Source organism: Oncorhynchus masou, unplaced genomic scaffold (assembly GCF_036934945.1).
Source record: "Oncorhynchus masou masou isolate Uvic2021 unplaced genomic scaffold, UVic_Omas_1.1 unplaced_scaffold_4213, whole genome shotgun sequence".
In the NCBI taxonomy this organism is placed as follows: Eukaryota; Metazoa; Chordata; class Actinopteri; order Salmoniformes; family Salmonidae; genus Oncorhynchus; species Oncorhynchus masou.
The window spans coordinates 15,001-30,162 of record NW_027010609.1 but is presented as its reverse complement, the minus strand read 5'-3'; the positions used below and the strand labels follow the sequence as shown (position 1 = coordinate 30,162).

The 15,162-nt window shown below is 46.2% G+C and overlaps 1 protein-coding gene across 1 annotated transcript in view; it reads left to right on the top strand.

Moving 5' to 3' along the window:
- Window positions 1-1,349: 1,349 nt before the first annotated feature.
- The window catches only part of LOC135534946 (A disintegrin and metalloproteinase with thrombospondin motifs 3-like), a gene marked incomplete at its 5' end in the record, with an annotated part of 28,563 nt that continues 14,750 nt past the window's right edge, over window positions 1,350-15,162 (top strand). Inside the window, 3 exons of the mRNA XM_064961729.1 lie at window positions 1,350-1,483; window positions 4,467-4,590; window positions 5,952-6,032. Of these exons, the coding sequence (XP_064817801.1) occupies window positions 1,350-1,483; window positions 4,467-4,590; window positions 5,952-6,032 (339 nt within the window). The remainder of the gene's footprint in view (window positions 1,484-4,466; window positions 4,591-5,951; window positions 6,033-15,162) is intronic.

The following is a 15,162-nucleotide window of genomic DNA, read 5'->3' as shown; positions in this document are numbered from 1 at the left end:
GAAAGCTTTCCCAGAAGAGTGGAGGCTGTTATAGCAGCAATGTTCCAACATCTAGTGGAAAGCCTTCCCAGAAGAGTGGAGGCTGTTATAGCAGCAATGATCCAACATCTAGTGGAAAGCCTTCCCAGAAGAGTGGAGGCTGTTATAGCAGCAATGTTCCAACATCTAGTGGAAAGCCTTCCCAGAAGAGTAGAGGCTGTTATAGCAGCAATGATCCAACATCTAGTGGAAAGCCTTCCCAGAAGAGTGGAGGCTGTTATAGCAGCAATGATCCAACATCTAGTGGAAAGCTTTCCCAGAAGAGTGTTATAGCAGCAAAGGAGGGACCAACTCCATATTAATGCCCTTTATTTTAGACTGAGATATTTGACGAGCAGGTGTCCACATACTTTTGGTCATGTAGAGTGTGTGACTCAGTGTTCCTCATTAATGTCTAAAGTCAGACTACTGCTGGTGAGACACTGACAGAAGCCGACAGAGTATCTGGACATTACATAGAACTTCTTGACAGAACAATAGCACATGTGCGGTGTCAATAACATACAGGAACATCAACATCACACACAGCAGTCGAACCATTCAGACACCCACATGTGAACTGAGCATAGGATCTCTATCATCTCTGGCCTTGTGTTCCTAAAGGTCAACGGAAGCAGAAGAGATACAATGCAAACTCTCTCTTGTCATTTATTTAGTTTCTCTTCCCTCAGTCTGGACTAAAGTATGTGTTCATTTTGTTTTCTTTCTCTAGGGAGTTTTACTAGCCACAGTGCTTCTGCCTCTGTGTTACTTTCTCTCTGGTATCTTAGACTGGGTATCCTCTAGGGAGTTTTACCAGCCACAGTGCTTCTGCCTCTGTGTTACTTTCTCTCTGGTATCTTAGACTGGGTATCCTCTTGGGAGTTTTACCTGCCACAGTGATTCTGCCTCGGTGTTACTTTCTCTCTGGTATCTTAGACTGGGTATCCTCTAGGGAGTTGTACTAGCCACAGTGCTTCTGCCTCTGTGTTACTTTCTCTCTGGTATCTTAGACTGGGTATCCTCTAGGGAGTTTTACTAGCCACAGTGCTTCTGCCTCTGTTACTTTCTCTCTGGTATCTTAGACTGGGTATCCTCTAGGGAGTTTTACTAGCCACAGTGCTTCTGTCTCTGCGTTACTTTCTCTCTGGTATCTTAGACTGGGTATCCTCTAGGGAGTTTTACTAGCCACAGTGCTTCTGTCTCTGCGTTACTTTCTCTCTGGTATCTTAGACTGGGTATCTGAAAAACACTTTGTGACAACTGTTGATGTAAAGAGGGCTTTATAAAATACATTTGATTGATTGATTGATTGATCTTCACCCGTGTAGAGGCTCACAAGTGTGAGTTGAGCTGTCAGTCCAAAGAGACCGGTGAGGTGGTGGTCATGAACCAGGTGATGCATGATGGGACGCGGTGCAGCTACACAGACCCTTTCAGTGTCTGCACCCGGGGGGAATGTCTGGTATGTACAGTATAGCTATCTCTCTATCTATACCTCCCTCTATCTATACCTCTCTATCTATACCTCTCTATCTATACCTCTCTCTATCTATACCTCTCTATCTATATCTCTCTATCTATACCTCTCTCTATCTATACCTCTCTATCTATACCTCTCTATCTATACCTCTCTATCGATTCCTCTCTATCTATACCGCTCTCTATCTATACCTCTCTATCTATATCTCTCTATCTATACCTCTCTCTATCTATACTACTCTATCTATACCGCTCTCTATCTATACCTCTATATCTATACCTCTCTCTATCGATTCCTCTCTATCTATACCTATCTATACCTCTCTCTATCTACACCTCACTATCTATACCTCTCTCTATTGATTCCTCTATATCTATACCTAACTATCTATACCTCTCTCTATACCTCTCTATCTATACCTCTCTATCGATAACTCTCTATCTGTACCTCTCTATCTGTACCTCTCTATCTACACCTCACTATCTACACCTCTATCTATCTATACCTCTCTCTATCTATACCTCTCTCTATCGATTCCTCTCTATTTATACCTCTCTCTATCGATTCCTCTCTATCTATACCGCTCTCTATCTATACCTCTCTATCTATATCTCTCTATCTATACCTCTCTCTATCTATACTACTCTATCTATACCGCTCTCTATCTATACCTCTATATCTATACCTCTCTCTATCGATTCCTCTCTATCTATACCTATCTATACCTCTCTCTATCTACACCTCACTATCTATACCTCTCTCTATTGATTCCTCTATATCTATACCTAACTATCTATACCTCTCTCTATACCTCTCTATCTATATCTCTCTATCGATAACTCTCTATCTGTACCTCTCTATCTGTACCTCTCTATCTACACCTCACTATCTACACCTCTATCTATCTATACCTCTCTCTATCTATACCTCTCTCTATCGATTCCTCTCTATTTTTACCTCTCTCTATCGATTCCTCTCTATCTATACCTCTCTATCTATACCTCTATCTATACCTCTCTATCTATATATCTCTATCTGTACCTCTCTATCTGTACCTCTCTATCTGTACCTCTCTATCTATACCTCTCTATCTGTACCTCTCTATCTATACCTCTCTCTATCTATACCTCACTCTATACATCTCTATCTGTACCTCTATCTGTACCTCTCTCTATCTATACCTCTCTATCTGTACCTCTCTATCTGTACCTCTCTATCTGTACCTCTCTATCTATATCTCTCTATCTATACCTCCATCTATACCTCCATCTATACCTCTATCTATACCTCTCTCTCTATACCTCCATCTATACCTCTCTATCTATACCTCTCTATCTACACCTCACTATCTACACCTCTCTCTATCGATTCCTCTCTATCTATACCTCTATATCTCTACCTCTCTCTATCTATACCTCTCTCTCTATATATATACCTCTATACCTCTCTCTCTCTCTCTGTCTCTCTCTCTCTCTCTCTCTCTCTGTCTTTCTGTTTCTCTCTCTCTCTCTCTCTCTCTCTCTCTCTCTGTCTTTCTATTTCTCTCTCTCTCTCTCAATCTCTGTCTTTCTCTCTCTCTCTCTCTCCCCCTCTGTCTCTCTCTCTCCCCCTCTGTCTCTCCATGAAGTCTACATAATGTTTTGATTGGAGGTTAGATACCATAACAGACGTTGGCATTTTCCAGACCAAAACGTTTGTAGATTGAGGGGCCAGATTCAACATGTGTTATGTCTCCCTTACCAATCTGTGTCTTGGATAGATTGGTATCGCTTCTATAGCAGAAGTCTGGAGAGAAGTGTTCCACTGCAAGTCAGACAGCCTAGAAGGAGCCTCCCCCAGCCTAGACTGAGCCTCCCCCAGCCTAGAAGGAGCCTCCCCCAGCCTAGACTGAGCCTCCCCCAGCCTAGACTGAGCCTCCCCCAGCCTAGAAGGAGCCTCCCCCAGCCTAGACTGAGCCTCCCCCAGCCTAGAAGGAGCCTCCCCCAGCCTAGACTGAGCCTCCCCCAGCCTAGAAGGAGCCTCCCCCAGCCTAGAAGGGGCCTCCCCCAGCCTAGACTGAGCCTCCCCCAGCCTAGACTGAGCCTCCCCCAGCCTAGACTGAGCCTCCCCCAGCCTAGAAGGAGCCTCCCCCAGCCTAGAAGGGGCCTCCCCCAGCCTAGACTGAGCCTCCCCCAGCCTAGAAGGAGCCTCCCCCAGCCTAGAAGGGGCCTCCCCCAGCCTAGACTGAGCCTCCCCCAGCCTAGACTGAGCCTCCCCCAGCCTAGAAGGAGCCTCCCCCAGCCTAGAAGGAGCCTCCCCCAGCCTAGAAGGGGCCTCCCCCAGCCTAGATTGAGCCTCCCCCAGCCTAGAAGGAGCCTCCCCCAGCCTAGACTGAGCCTCCCCCAGCCTAGAAGGAGCCTCCCCCAGCCTAGACTGAGCCTCCCCCAGCCGAGACTGAGCCTCCCCCAGCCTAGACTGAGCCTCCCCCAGCCTAGAAGGAGCCTCCCCCAGCCTAGAAGGAGCCTCGCCCAGCCTAGACTGAGCCTCGCCCAGCCTAGACTGAGCCTCCCCCAGCCTAGACTGAGCCTCCCCCAGCCTAGACTGAGCCTCCCCCAGCCTAATCTCAGTCAGTGTAAAAGTCAGACAGCCTAGAAGGAGCCTCCCCCAGCCTAGAAGGAGCCTCCCCCAGCCTAGACTGAGCCTCCCCCCAGCCTAGAAGGAGCCTCCCCCAGCCTAATTTCAGTCAGTGTAAAAGTCAGACAGCCTAGAGGGAGCCTCGCCCAGCCTAGACTGAGCCTCCCCCAGCCTAATCTCAGTCAGTGTAAAAGTCAGACAGCCTAGAAGGAGCCTCCCCCAGCCTAGACTGAGCCTCACCCCATCCTAGAAGGAGCCTCCCCCAGCCCAATCTCAGTCAGTGTAAAAATCAGACAGCCTAGAAGGAGCCTCCCCTTGGTTGATTGACTGACTGTGCCCTTCTCTCTCCCAGCATGTGGGCTGCGACAAAGAGGTTGGCTCGTACAAACAAGAAGACAAGTGTGGAGTCTGTGGTGGGGACAACTCCCACTGTCGCACTGTCAAACTGACCCTCACCAAGATACCAAAGAAAACAGGTAACATTCACCAGGGTGAAACCACACTTCAGAACATTGTGTTATTTCAATTATCAATCAATACTTGATGTTGAGAAATAGATATTACAGCCTGAAAGCCCTAAAATCCTCTCCAACATTCTTAGGTAGAACCTTTTTGAGTTCCATGTAGAACCCTTTCCACACAGGGTTCTACATGGAATCCAAAAATAGTTCTACCTGGAACTCAAAAAGGGTTCTACCTGGAACCATAATGGTTTCTCCTATGGGGACAGCTGAAGAACCCTTTTGAGTTCCATGTAGAACCCTTTTCACACAGGGTTCTACGTGGAATCCAAAAATAGTTCTACCTGGAACTCAAAAAGGGTTCTACCTGGAACCATAAAGGTTTCTCCTATGGGGACAGCTGAAGAACCCTTTTGAGTTCCATGTAGAACCCTTTCCACACAGGGTTCTACGTGGAATCCAAAAATAGTTCTACCTGGAATCAAAAAGTGTTCTGGAACTATAAAGGTTTCTCCTATGGGGACAGCTGAAGAACCCTTTTGAGTTCCATGTAGAACCCTTTCCACACACTCTTGACTCTAGATAAGAGTCGCCGGCAGGTGAATTCACGACACACTATTTTATTTACCCTGTGTTCACCCAGCTACAGCACTTGACATGTACACAGACTAAACACACAACACAGCTATCACCTCTTCACACACAACAGTATAATTAGACACGTTTCTCCTCTGTTAGAGTCACTAGTAAGCCTGAGGTTGTCTGTATCATGGCTCTCAGAGTAGGACTTTGGTCTTTTAGATAACAATGAATAAGGTTACATGGACAGGTGGGGGGACCTGATCCTAGATCAGCACTGCTACTCTGAAACCTATGATAGACATCGTCCCTGGTCTGTTGTTATTCTGTGGCTCATTGGATTAACTCCCTGACCAACCCGTTGTCTTGTCGTACTGTAGACATGGTGATGTTTCATATTGTCTTGTTGTCCTGTAGACCTGCTGAAGATGTTTCATATTGTCTTGTTGTCCTATAGACATGCTGAAGATGTTTCATATTGTCTTGTTGTCCTATAGACATGCTGACGATGTTTGATATTGTCTTGTTGTGTTGTCCTATAGGCATGCTGAAGATGTTTGATATTGTCTTGTTGTGTTGTCCTATAGACATGCTGACGATGTTTGATATTGTCTTGTTGTGTTGTCCTATGGACCTGCTGAAGATGTTTCATATTGTCTTGTTGTCCTGTAGACATGCTGAAGATGTTTCATATTGTCTTGTTGTGTTGTCCCGTAGACATGGTGAAGATGTTTCATATTGTCTTGTTGTCCTATAGACATGCTGAAGATGTTTCATATTGTCTTGTTGTCCTATAGGCATGCTGAAGATGTTTGATATTCCGATCGGTGCCCGGCACATCGTTATAGAGGAGAATGAGACTTCCTCCCACATAATTGGTAAGTGTGTCTCGTTACAGCAGGATAAAACACCTTTGGGATGAATTGGAGTGACGACTGTGAGCCAGACCTAATCACCCAAAATCAGTGTCAGACCTCACTAATGCTTTTGTGGCTGAATGGAAGCATGCCCCCACAACAATGTTCCAACATCTAGTGGAAAGCCTTCCCAGAAGAGTGGAGGCTGTTATAGCAGCAATGGGGAGGACCAACTCCATATTAATGACCATGATTTAGGAATGAGATATTCAACAAGCTTTTGGCCAAGTAGTGTACATTTACAATAGGGACATCTGCAGAGCATGACTACAGAACTCACTACACTGCACACACACACACACATACACACACACACACACACACACACACACACACAACCCCACCCACACACGTTTCCTGTATGATCTTCAGCAGAGCATGACTACAGAACTCACTACACTACGCACGCACACACACACACACACACACACACACACACGTTTCCTGTATGATCGTCAGCAGTGCATGACTGCAGATCATTTGACTGTCACCAATTAGCCCTGTAGAGTTTTGGCCTGTTAGTAATGCTCGCCAGCTCGGACCAGACATCAGATATTTTCATTTTTGAAATGCTAATCATGTCTAGCACACTCACCTGCAGTGTCTGGTGAGTGTGTGTCTCTGTGTGTCTCTGTGTGTCTCTGTGTGTCTCTGTGTGTCTCTGTGTGTCTCGTGTGTGTGTGTGTGTGTGTGTGTGTGTGTGTGTGTGTGTGTGTGTGTGTGTGTGTGTGTGTGTGTGTGTGTGTGTGTGTACACAGAGCTTATCTAACATACCATAGAGACAGAGCATAAACAGGAGAGTGGGTAGGCATCAGATGAAGAGGAGCAGTAGACATGGTGCCATGGTGTTGGACAGATACAGTGTGGTCTCGGCCTCATTACTGTCACGCCCTGACCTTAGTTATCTTTGTTTTCTTTGTTATTTTGGTTAGGTCAGGGTGTGACAAGGGGTGGTTTGTTGTATTTCTTTCCTGTCTAGGGTTTTTGTATGTTTATGGGGTTGTTCACTAGTCTAGGTGTTTTGTATGTCTATTGGTTGCCTAGATTGGTTCTCAAATAGAGGCAGCTGTTTATCGTTGTCTCTGATTGGGAACCCTATTTAGGCAGCCATATTCCTTGGGTAATTTGTGGGTGATTGTCAATGTGATGTTGCATGTTTGCACTCAGTGCTGATAGCGGTCATTTTGTTTGTTTAGTGTACGTAGTGTTTTTCCATCTTACATTAAAAGTATGTATTCACATCACGCTGCGCTTTGGTCTCCTCACTACGACGATCGTGACAATTACTCTCAATGCAAACTAATGGTAATGGCCAGCCTATTCATGCAGAACCTCTGCCTCAATGCAAACTAATGGTAATGGACAGCCTATTCATGCAGAACCTCTGCCTCAATTACTCTCAATGCAAACTAATGGTAATGGCCAGCCTATTCATGCAGAACCTCTGCCTCAATGCAAACTAATGATAATGGACAGCCTATTCATGCAGAACCTCTGCCTCAATGCAAACTAATGGTAATGGACAGCCTATTCATGCAGAACCTCTGCCTCAATGCAAACTAATGGTAATGGCCAGCCTATTCATGCAGAACCTCTGCCTCAATGCAAACTAATGATAATGGCCAGCCTAGTCATGCAGAACCTCTGCCTCAATGCAAACTAATGGTAATGGCCAGCCTATTCATGCAGAACCTCTGCCTCAATTACTCTCAATGCAAACTAATGGTAATGGCCAGCCTATTCATGCAGAACCTCTGCCTCAATGCAAACTAATGATAATGGACAGCCTATTCATGCAGAACCTCTGCCTCAATGCAAACTAATGGTAATGGTCAGCCTATTCATGCAGAACCTCTGCCTCAATGCAAACTAATGATAATGGCCAGCCTAGTTATACAGAACCTCTGCCTCAATGCAAACTAATGGTAATGGCCAGCCTATTCATGCAGAACCTCTGCCTCAATGCAAACTAATGATAATGGACAGCCTATTCATGCAGAACCTCTGCCTCAATGCAAACTAATGATAATGGACAGCCTATTCATGCAGAACCTCTGCCTCAATGCAAACTAATGATAATGGCCAGCCTATTCATGCAGAACCTCTGCTTCAATGCAAACTAATGATAATGGCCAGTCTATTCATGCAGAACCTCTGCCTCAATGCAAACTAATGATAATGGACAGCCTATTCATGCAGAACCTCTGCCTCAATGCAAACTAATGGTAATGGACAGCCTATTCATGCAGAACCTCTGCCTCAATGCAAACTAATGGTAATGGCCAGCCTATTCATGCAGAACCTCTGCCTCAATGCAAACTAATGATAATGGACAGCCTATTCATGCAGAACCTCTGCCTCAATGCAAACTAATGATAATGGCCAGCCTATTCATGCAGAACCTCTGCTTCAATGCAAACTAATGATAATGGCCAGCCTATTCATGCAGAACCTCTGCCTCAATGCAAACTAATGATAATGGACAGCCTATTCATGCAGAACCTCTGCCTCAATGCAAACTAATGATAATGGACAGCCTATTCATGCAGAACCTCTGCCTCAATGCAAACTAATGGTAATGGACAGCCTATTCATGCAGAACCTCTGCCTCAATGCAAACTAATGGTAATGGCCAGCCTATTCATGCAGAACCTCTGCCTCAATGCAAACTAATGATAATGGCCAGCCTATTCATGCAGAACCTCTGCCTCAATGCAAACTAATGGTAATGGCCAGCCTATTCATGCAGAACCTCTGCCTCAATTACTCTCAATGCAAACTAATGGTAATGGCCAGCCTATTCATGCAGAACCTCTGCCTCAATGCAAACTAATGATAATGGACAGCCTATTCATGCAGAACCTCTGCCTCAATGCAAACTAATGGTAATGGTCAGCCTATTCATGCAGAACCTCTGCCTCAATGCAAACTAATGATAATGGCCAGCCTAGTTATACAGAACCTCTGCCTCAATGCAAACTAATGGTAATGGCCAGCCTATTCATGCAGAACCTCTGCCTCAATGCAAACTAATGATAATGGACAGCCTATTCATGCAGAACCTCTGCCTCAATGCAAACTAATGATAATGGCCAGCCTATTCATGCAGAACCTCTGCCTCAATGCAAACTAATGATAATGGCCAGCCTATTCATGCAGAACCTCTGCTTCAATGCAAACTAATGATAATGGCCAGCCTATTCATGCAGAACCTCTGCCTCAATGCAAACTAATGATAATGGACAGCCTATTCATGCAGAACCTCTGCCTCAATGCAAACTAATGGTAATGGACAGCCTATTCATGCAGAACCTCTGCCTCAATGCAAACTAATGGTAATGGCCAGCCTATTCATGCAGAACCTCTGCCTCAATGCAAACTAATGATAATGGACAGCCTATTCATGCAGAACCTCTGCCTCAATGCAAACTAATGATAATGGCCAGCCTATTCATGCAGAACCTCTGCTTCAATGCAAACTAATGATAATGGCCAGCCTATTCATGCAGAACCTCTGCCTCAATGCAAACTAATGATAATGGACAGCCTATTCATGCAGAACCTCTGCCTCAATGCAAACTAATGATAATGGACAGCCTATTCATGCAGAACCTCTGCCTCAATGCAAACTAATGATAATGGACAGCCTATTCATGCAGAACCTCTGCCTCAATGCAAACTAATGGTAATGGACAGCCTATTCATCCATAACCTCTGCCTCAATGCAAACTAATGATAATGGACAGCCTATTCATGCAGAACCTCTGCCTCAATGCAAACTAATGATAATGGCCAGCCTATTCATGCAGAACCTCTGCCTCAATGCAAACTAATGGTAATGGCCAGCCTATTCATGCAGAACCTCTGCCTCAATGCAAACTAATGATAATGGCCAGCCTATTCATGCAGAACCTCTGCCTCAATGCAAACTAATGGTAATGGCCAGCCTATTCATGCAGAACCTCTGCCTCAATGCAAACTAATGGTAATGGCCAGCCTATTCATGCAGAACCTCTGCCTCAATGCAAACTAATGATAATGGCCAGCCTATTCATGCAGAACCTCTGCCTCAATGCAAACTAATGATAATGGACAGCCTATTCATGCAGAACCTCTGCCTCTGGATGGGAAATCAACTAGGATCCATATGAACAGGTGTCCAATCCAAATGTTCTTACACTAAACCTAACAAGTGTCTTGACCTTCGGTTTTTGCTTTTCTACTGCTGGGTAAACCAGGGTGTATATATATATTTCACAGACTGTCTGAGGAATGATGCTGGAAAAGGTCTTGAATACAAATTCCTCCTACGGTCCTCTGAATACACTTCAATGGTAGATTAGTTTTGGTCAGTGTAAAGGTCAATTCGATCCATTTCGTTAGTCGACAGGTGATATTCTGACTTCATCAGATCCACACACTTTACTCACATTGACGTCAATGAATTATTTACAAAAATAAAGACATGTAAGCAATTTGCTTGTGTTCATCTCAGCTGGGAATCAGGTCCTATGTGAGGAGTTCATGTCAGCTGGGTATCAGGTCCTATGTGAGGAGTTCATGTCAGCTGGGAATCAGGTCCTATGTGAGGAGTTCATCTCAGCTGGGAATCAGGTCCTATGTGAGGAGTTCATGTCAGCTGGGAATCAGGTCCTATGTGAGGAGTTCATGTCAGCTGGGAATCAGGTCCTATGTGAAGAGTTCATCTCAGCTGGGAATCAGGTCCTATGTGAGGAGTTCATCTCAGCTGGGAATCAGGTCCTATGTGAGGAGTTCATCTCAGCTGGGAATCAGGTCCTATGTGAGGAGTTCATCTCAGCTGGGAATCAGGTCCTATGTGAGGAGTTCATCTCAGCTGGGAATCAGGTCCTATGTGAGAGGAGTGTTCATGTCAGCTGGGAATCAGGTTCTATGTGAGAGGAGTGTTCATCTCAGCTGGGAATCAGGTCCTATGTGAGAGGAGTGTTCATCTCAGCTGGGAATCAGGTCCTATGTGAGAGGAGTGTTCGTCTCAGCTGGGAATCAGGTCCTATGTGAGAGGAGTGTTCATCTCAGCTGGGAATCAGGTCCTATGTGAGAGGAGTTCATGTCAGCTGGGAATCAGGTCCTATGTGAGGAGTTCATCTCAGCTGGGAATCAGGTCCTATGTAAGGAGTTCATCTCAGCTGGGAATCAGGTCCTATGTGAGGAGTTCATGTCAGCTGGGAATCAGGTCCTATGTGAGGAGTTCATCTCAGCTGGGAATCAGGTCCTATGTGAGAGGAGTTCATCTCATCTGGGAATCAGGTTCTATGTAAGGAGTTCATCTCAGCTGGGAATCAGGTCCTATGTGAGGAGTTCATCTCAGCTGGGAATCAGGTCCTATGTGAGGAGTTCATCTCAGCTGGGAATCAGGTCCTATGTGAGGAGTTCATCTCAGCTGGGAATCAGGTCCTATGTGAGGAGTTCATGTCAGCTGGGAATCAGGTCCTATGTGAGGAGTTCATCTCAGCTGGGAATCAGGTCCTATGTGAGAGGAGTGTTCATCTCAGCTGGGAATCAGGTCCTATGTGAGAGGAGTTCATGTCAGCTGGGAATCAGGTCCTATGTGAGGAGTTCATCTCAGCTGGGAATCAGGTCCTATGTAAGGAGTTCATCTCAGCTGGGAATCAGGTCCTATGTGAGGAGTTCATGTCAGCTGGGAATCAGGTCCTATGTGAGGAGTTCATCTCAGCTGGGAATCAGGTCCTATGTGAGAGGAGTTCATCTCATCTGGGAATCAGGTTCTATGTAAGGAGTTCATCTCAGCTGGGAATCAGGTCCTATGTGAGGAGTTCATCTCAGCTGGGAATCAGGTCCTATGTGAGGAGTTCATCTCAGCTGGGAATCAGGTCCTATGTGAGGAGTTCATCTCAGCTGGGAATCAGGTCCTATGTGAGGAGTTCATGTCAGCTGGGAATCAGGTCCTATGTGAGGAGTTCATCTCAGCTGGGAATCAGGTCCTATGTGAGGAGTTCATCTCAGCTGGGAATCAGGTCCTATGTGAGGAGTTCATCTCAGCTGGGAATCAGGTCCTATGTGAGGAGTTCGTCTCAGCTGGGAATCAGGTCCTATGTGAGGAGTTCATCTCAGCTGGGAATCAGGTCCTATGTGAGGAGTTCATCTCAGCTGGGAATCAGGTCCTATGTGAGGAGTTCATCTCAGCTGGGAATCAGGTCCTATGTGAGGAGTTCATCTCAGCTGGGAATCAGGTCCTATGTGAGAGGAGTGTTCATCTCAGCTGGGAATCAGGTCCTATATGAGGAGTTCATCTCAGCTGGGAATCAGGTCCTACAGTGGGGCAAAAAAGTATTTAGTCAGCCACCAATTGTGCAAGTTCTCCCACTTAAAAACATAAGAGAGTTAGTTTGACATGTACTGGCACAGTAACAATACTCCAGGAACAGCTTCACCTCTTTTTATCTCTGCTTCTTTCAGTTGATAAACAAAGCCTTTCTGTCTTTGTATCTCCCCGGGGTTGGTCCTGTTTGGTTTGTTTTGTTCTGGCTTGGTTTGGTCTGTTTTGTTTTGGTCTGGCTTGGTTTGGTCTGGTTTGTTTTGGTCTGGTCTGGTTTGGTCTGTTTGTTTTGTTTTGGTCTGGTTTGCTTTGGTCTGGTTTGGTCTGGTCTGGTCTGGTGGTTTGGTCTGGTCTGGTTTGTTTTGGTCTTGTTTGTTTTGGTCTGGTTGATTTGGTCTGGTTTGTTTTGGTCTGGTTTGGTCTGGCTTGGTTTGGTCTGGTTTGTTTTGGTCTGTTTTGTTTTGGTCTGTTTGTTTTGTTTTGGTCTGTTTGTTTTGTTTTGGTCTGGTTTGGTCCAGTTTGGTCTGGTCTGGTTTGCTCTGGTTTGGTCTGGTCTGGTAGTTTGGTTTGGTCTGGTCTGGTTTGGTCTGGTGGTTTGGTGTGATTTGGTCTGGTCTGGTGGTTTGGTTTGGTCTGGTCTGGTGGTTTGGTTTGGTTTGGTCTGGTCTGGTGGTTTGGTCTGGTTTGGTCTGGTCTGGTGGTTTGGTTTGGTTTGGTCTGGTCTGGTGGTTTGGTTTGGTCTGGTCTGGTGGTTTGGTCTGGTCTGGTGGTTTGGTTTGGTTTGGTCTGGTCTGGTGGTTTGGTCTGGTTTGGTCTGGTCTGGTGGTTTGGTTTGGTTTGGTCTGGTCTGGTGGTTTGGTCTGGTTTGGTCTGGTCTGGTGGTCTGGTGGTTTGGTCTGGTCTGGTGGTTTGGTCTGGTCTGGTGGTTTGGTCTGGTTTGGTCTGGTCTGGTGGTTTGGTCTGGTTTGGTCTGGTCTGGTGGTTTGGTTTGGTTTGGTCTGGTGGTTTGGTCTGGTTCGGTCTGGTCTGGTGGTCTGGTCTGGTTTGGTTTGGTCTGGTGGTTTGGTTTGGTTTGGTTTGGTCTGGTGGTTTGGTCTGGTTCGGTCTGGTCTGGTGGTTTGGTCTGGTCTGGTCTGGTGGTTTGGTTTGGTTTGGTCTGGTGGTTTGGTCTGGTTCGGTCTGGTCTGGTGGTTTGGTCTGGTCTGGTCTGGTGGTTTGGTCTGGTTTGGTGGTTTGGTCTGGTTTGGTCTGGTGGTTTGGTCTGGTCTGGTCTGGTGGTTTGGTCTGGTCTGGTCTGGTGGTCTGGTCTGGTCTGGTCTGGTGGTTTGGTCTGGTGGTTTGGTGGTTTGGTCTGGTTTGGTCTGGTCTGGTGGTCTGGTTCGGTCTGGTCTGGTGGTTTGGTGGTTTGGTCTGGTTTGGTCTGGTCTGGTCTGGTGGTCTGGTTTGGTTTGGTCTGGTTCGGTCTGGTCTGGTGGTTTGGTGGTTTGGTCTGGTTTGGTCTGGTGGTCTGGTTTGGTTTGGTCTGGTTCGGTCTGGTCTGGTGGTTTGGTCTGGTTTGGTCTGGTCTGGTGGTCTGGTTTGGTTTGGTCTGGTTCGGTCTGGTCTGGTGGTTTGGTGGTTTGGTCTGGTCTGGTCTGGTGGTCTGGTTTGGTTTGGTCTGGTTCGGTCTGGTCTGGTGGTTTGGTGGTTTGGTCTGGTTTGGTCTGGTCTGGTGGTCTGGTTCGGTCTGGTCTGGTGGTTTGGTGGTTTGGTCTGGTCTGGTGGTTTGGTCTGGTTTGGTCTGGTCTGGTCTGGTGGTCTGGTTCGGTCTGGTCTGGTGGTTTGGTGGTTTGGTCTGGTCTGGTTTGGTGGTTTGCTCTGCTTCACTTGTTTTCTACTCCATATTATACGTTGGTGTGGGTTTTATGTTGTTTCTGGGGCCACTCATGGTGGGTGTCTTTTAGGTCCCAGTTTCTTGTTGTTAGTCAACATTCAGTGGACACCCCCGAGTGTCTCGGAGAACTCATCTTAAACCCCCACCTGTTTAATTGGACTCCCCTGGTATTCAATAGCTCTGTGTGGGACTCCCCTGGTATACAATAGCTCTGTGTGGGACTCCCCTGGTATTCAATAGCTCTGTGTGGGACTCCCCTGGTATTCAATAGCTCTGTGTGGGACTCCCTTGGTATTCAATAGCTCTGTGTGGGACTCCCCTGGTGTTCAATAGCTCTGTGTGGGACTCCCCTGGTATTCAATAGCTCTGTGTGGGACTCCCCTGGTATACAATAGCTCTGTGTGACTCCCCTGGTATTCAATAGCTCTGTGTGTGTGTGTGAGCGGCCCAGCGTGAGTCAGTATCACCGTGGCTACCAGCCAAATCCTTCTCTCTCTCACTGTCTGTCTCTAAGATCTATCATCTAAACAGGGAGACGATGGTGACGAGGCTTTAGCATTAAAGTCACAATCTGTCATTTGCATTTCAATGACATACACCGTACATATAGACCTCTATGTGAAATGAACACTGACCAACGGTAGCTATCGCAGATTGAACCTTCAATGCAGCCCTGATGCAATGTCATATAACGGCTGTGAACTTCTGCCGTTGCTCTGCTCTCGCAGTAAGAATTCTAATGTCATTACTGTTATAGAACAGTTTAGAGTTTACTTAAATCCAATGCAATGGCATGTAGCCAAGTTGTGTTTCCAATGAAAGACGATTGTCATGGAATTCAAGTTGAATACACACACACATTCTTATTTTCAATGACGGCCGAGGAACAGTGGGTTAACTGG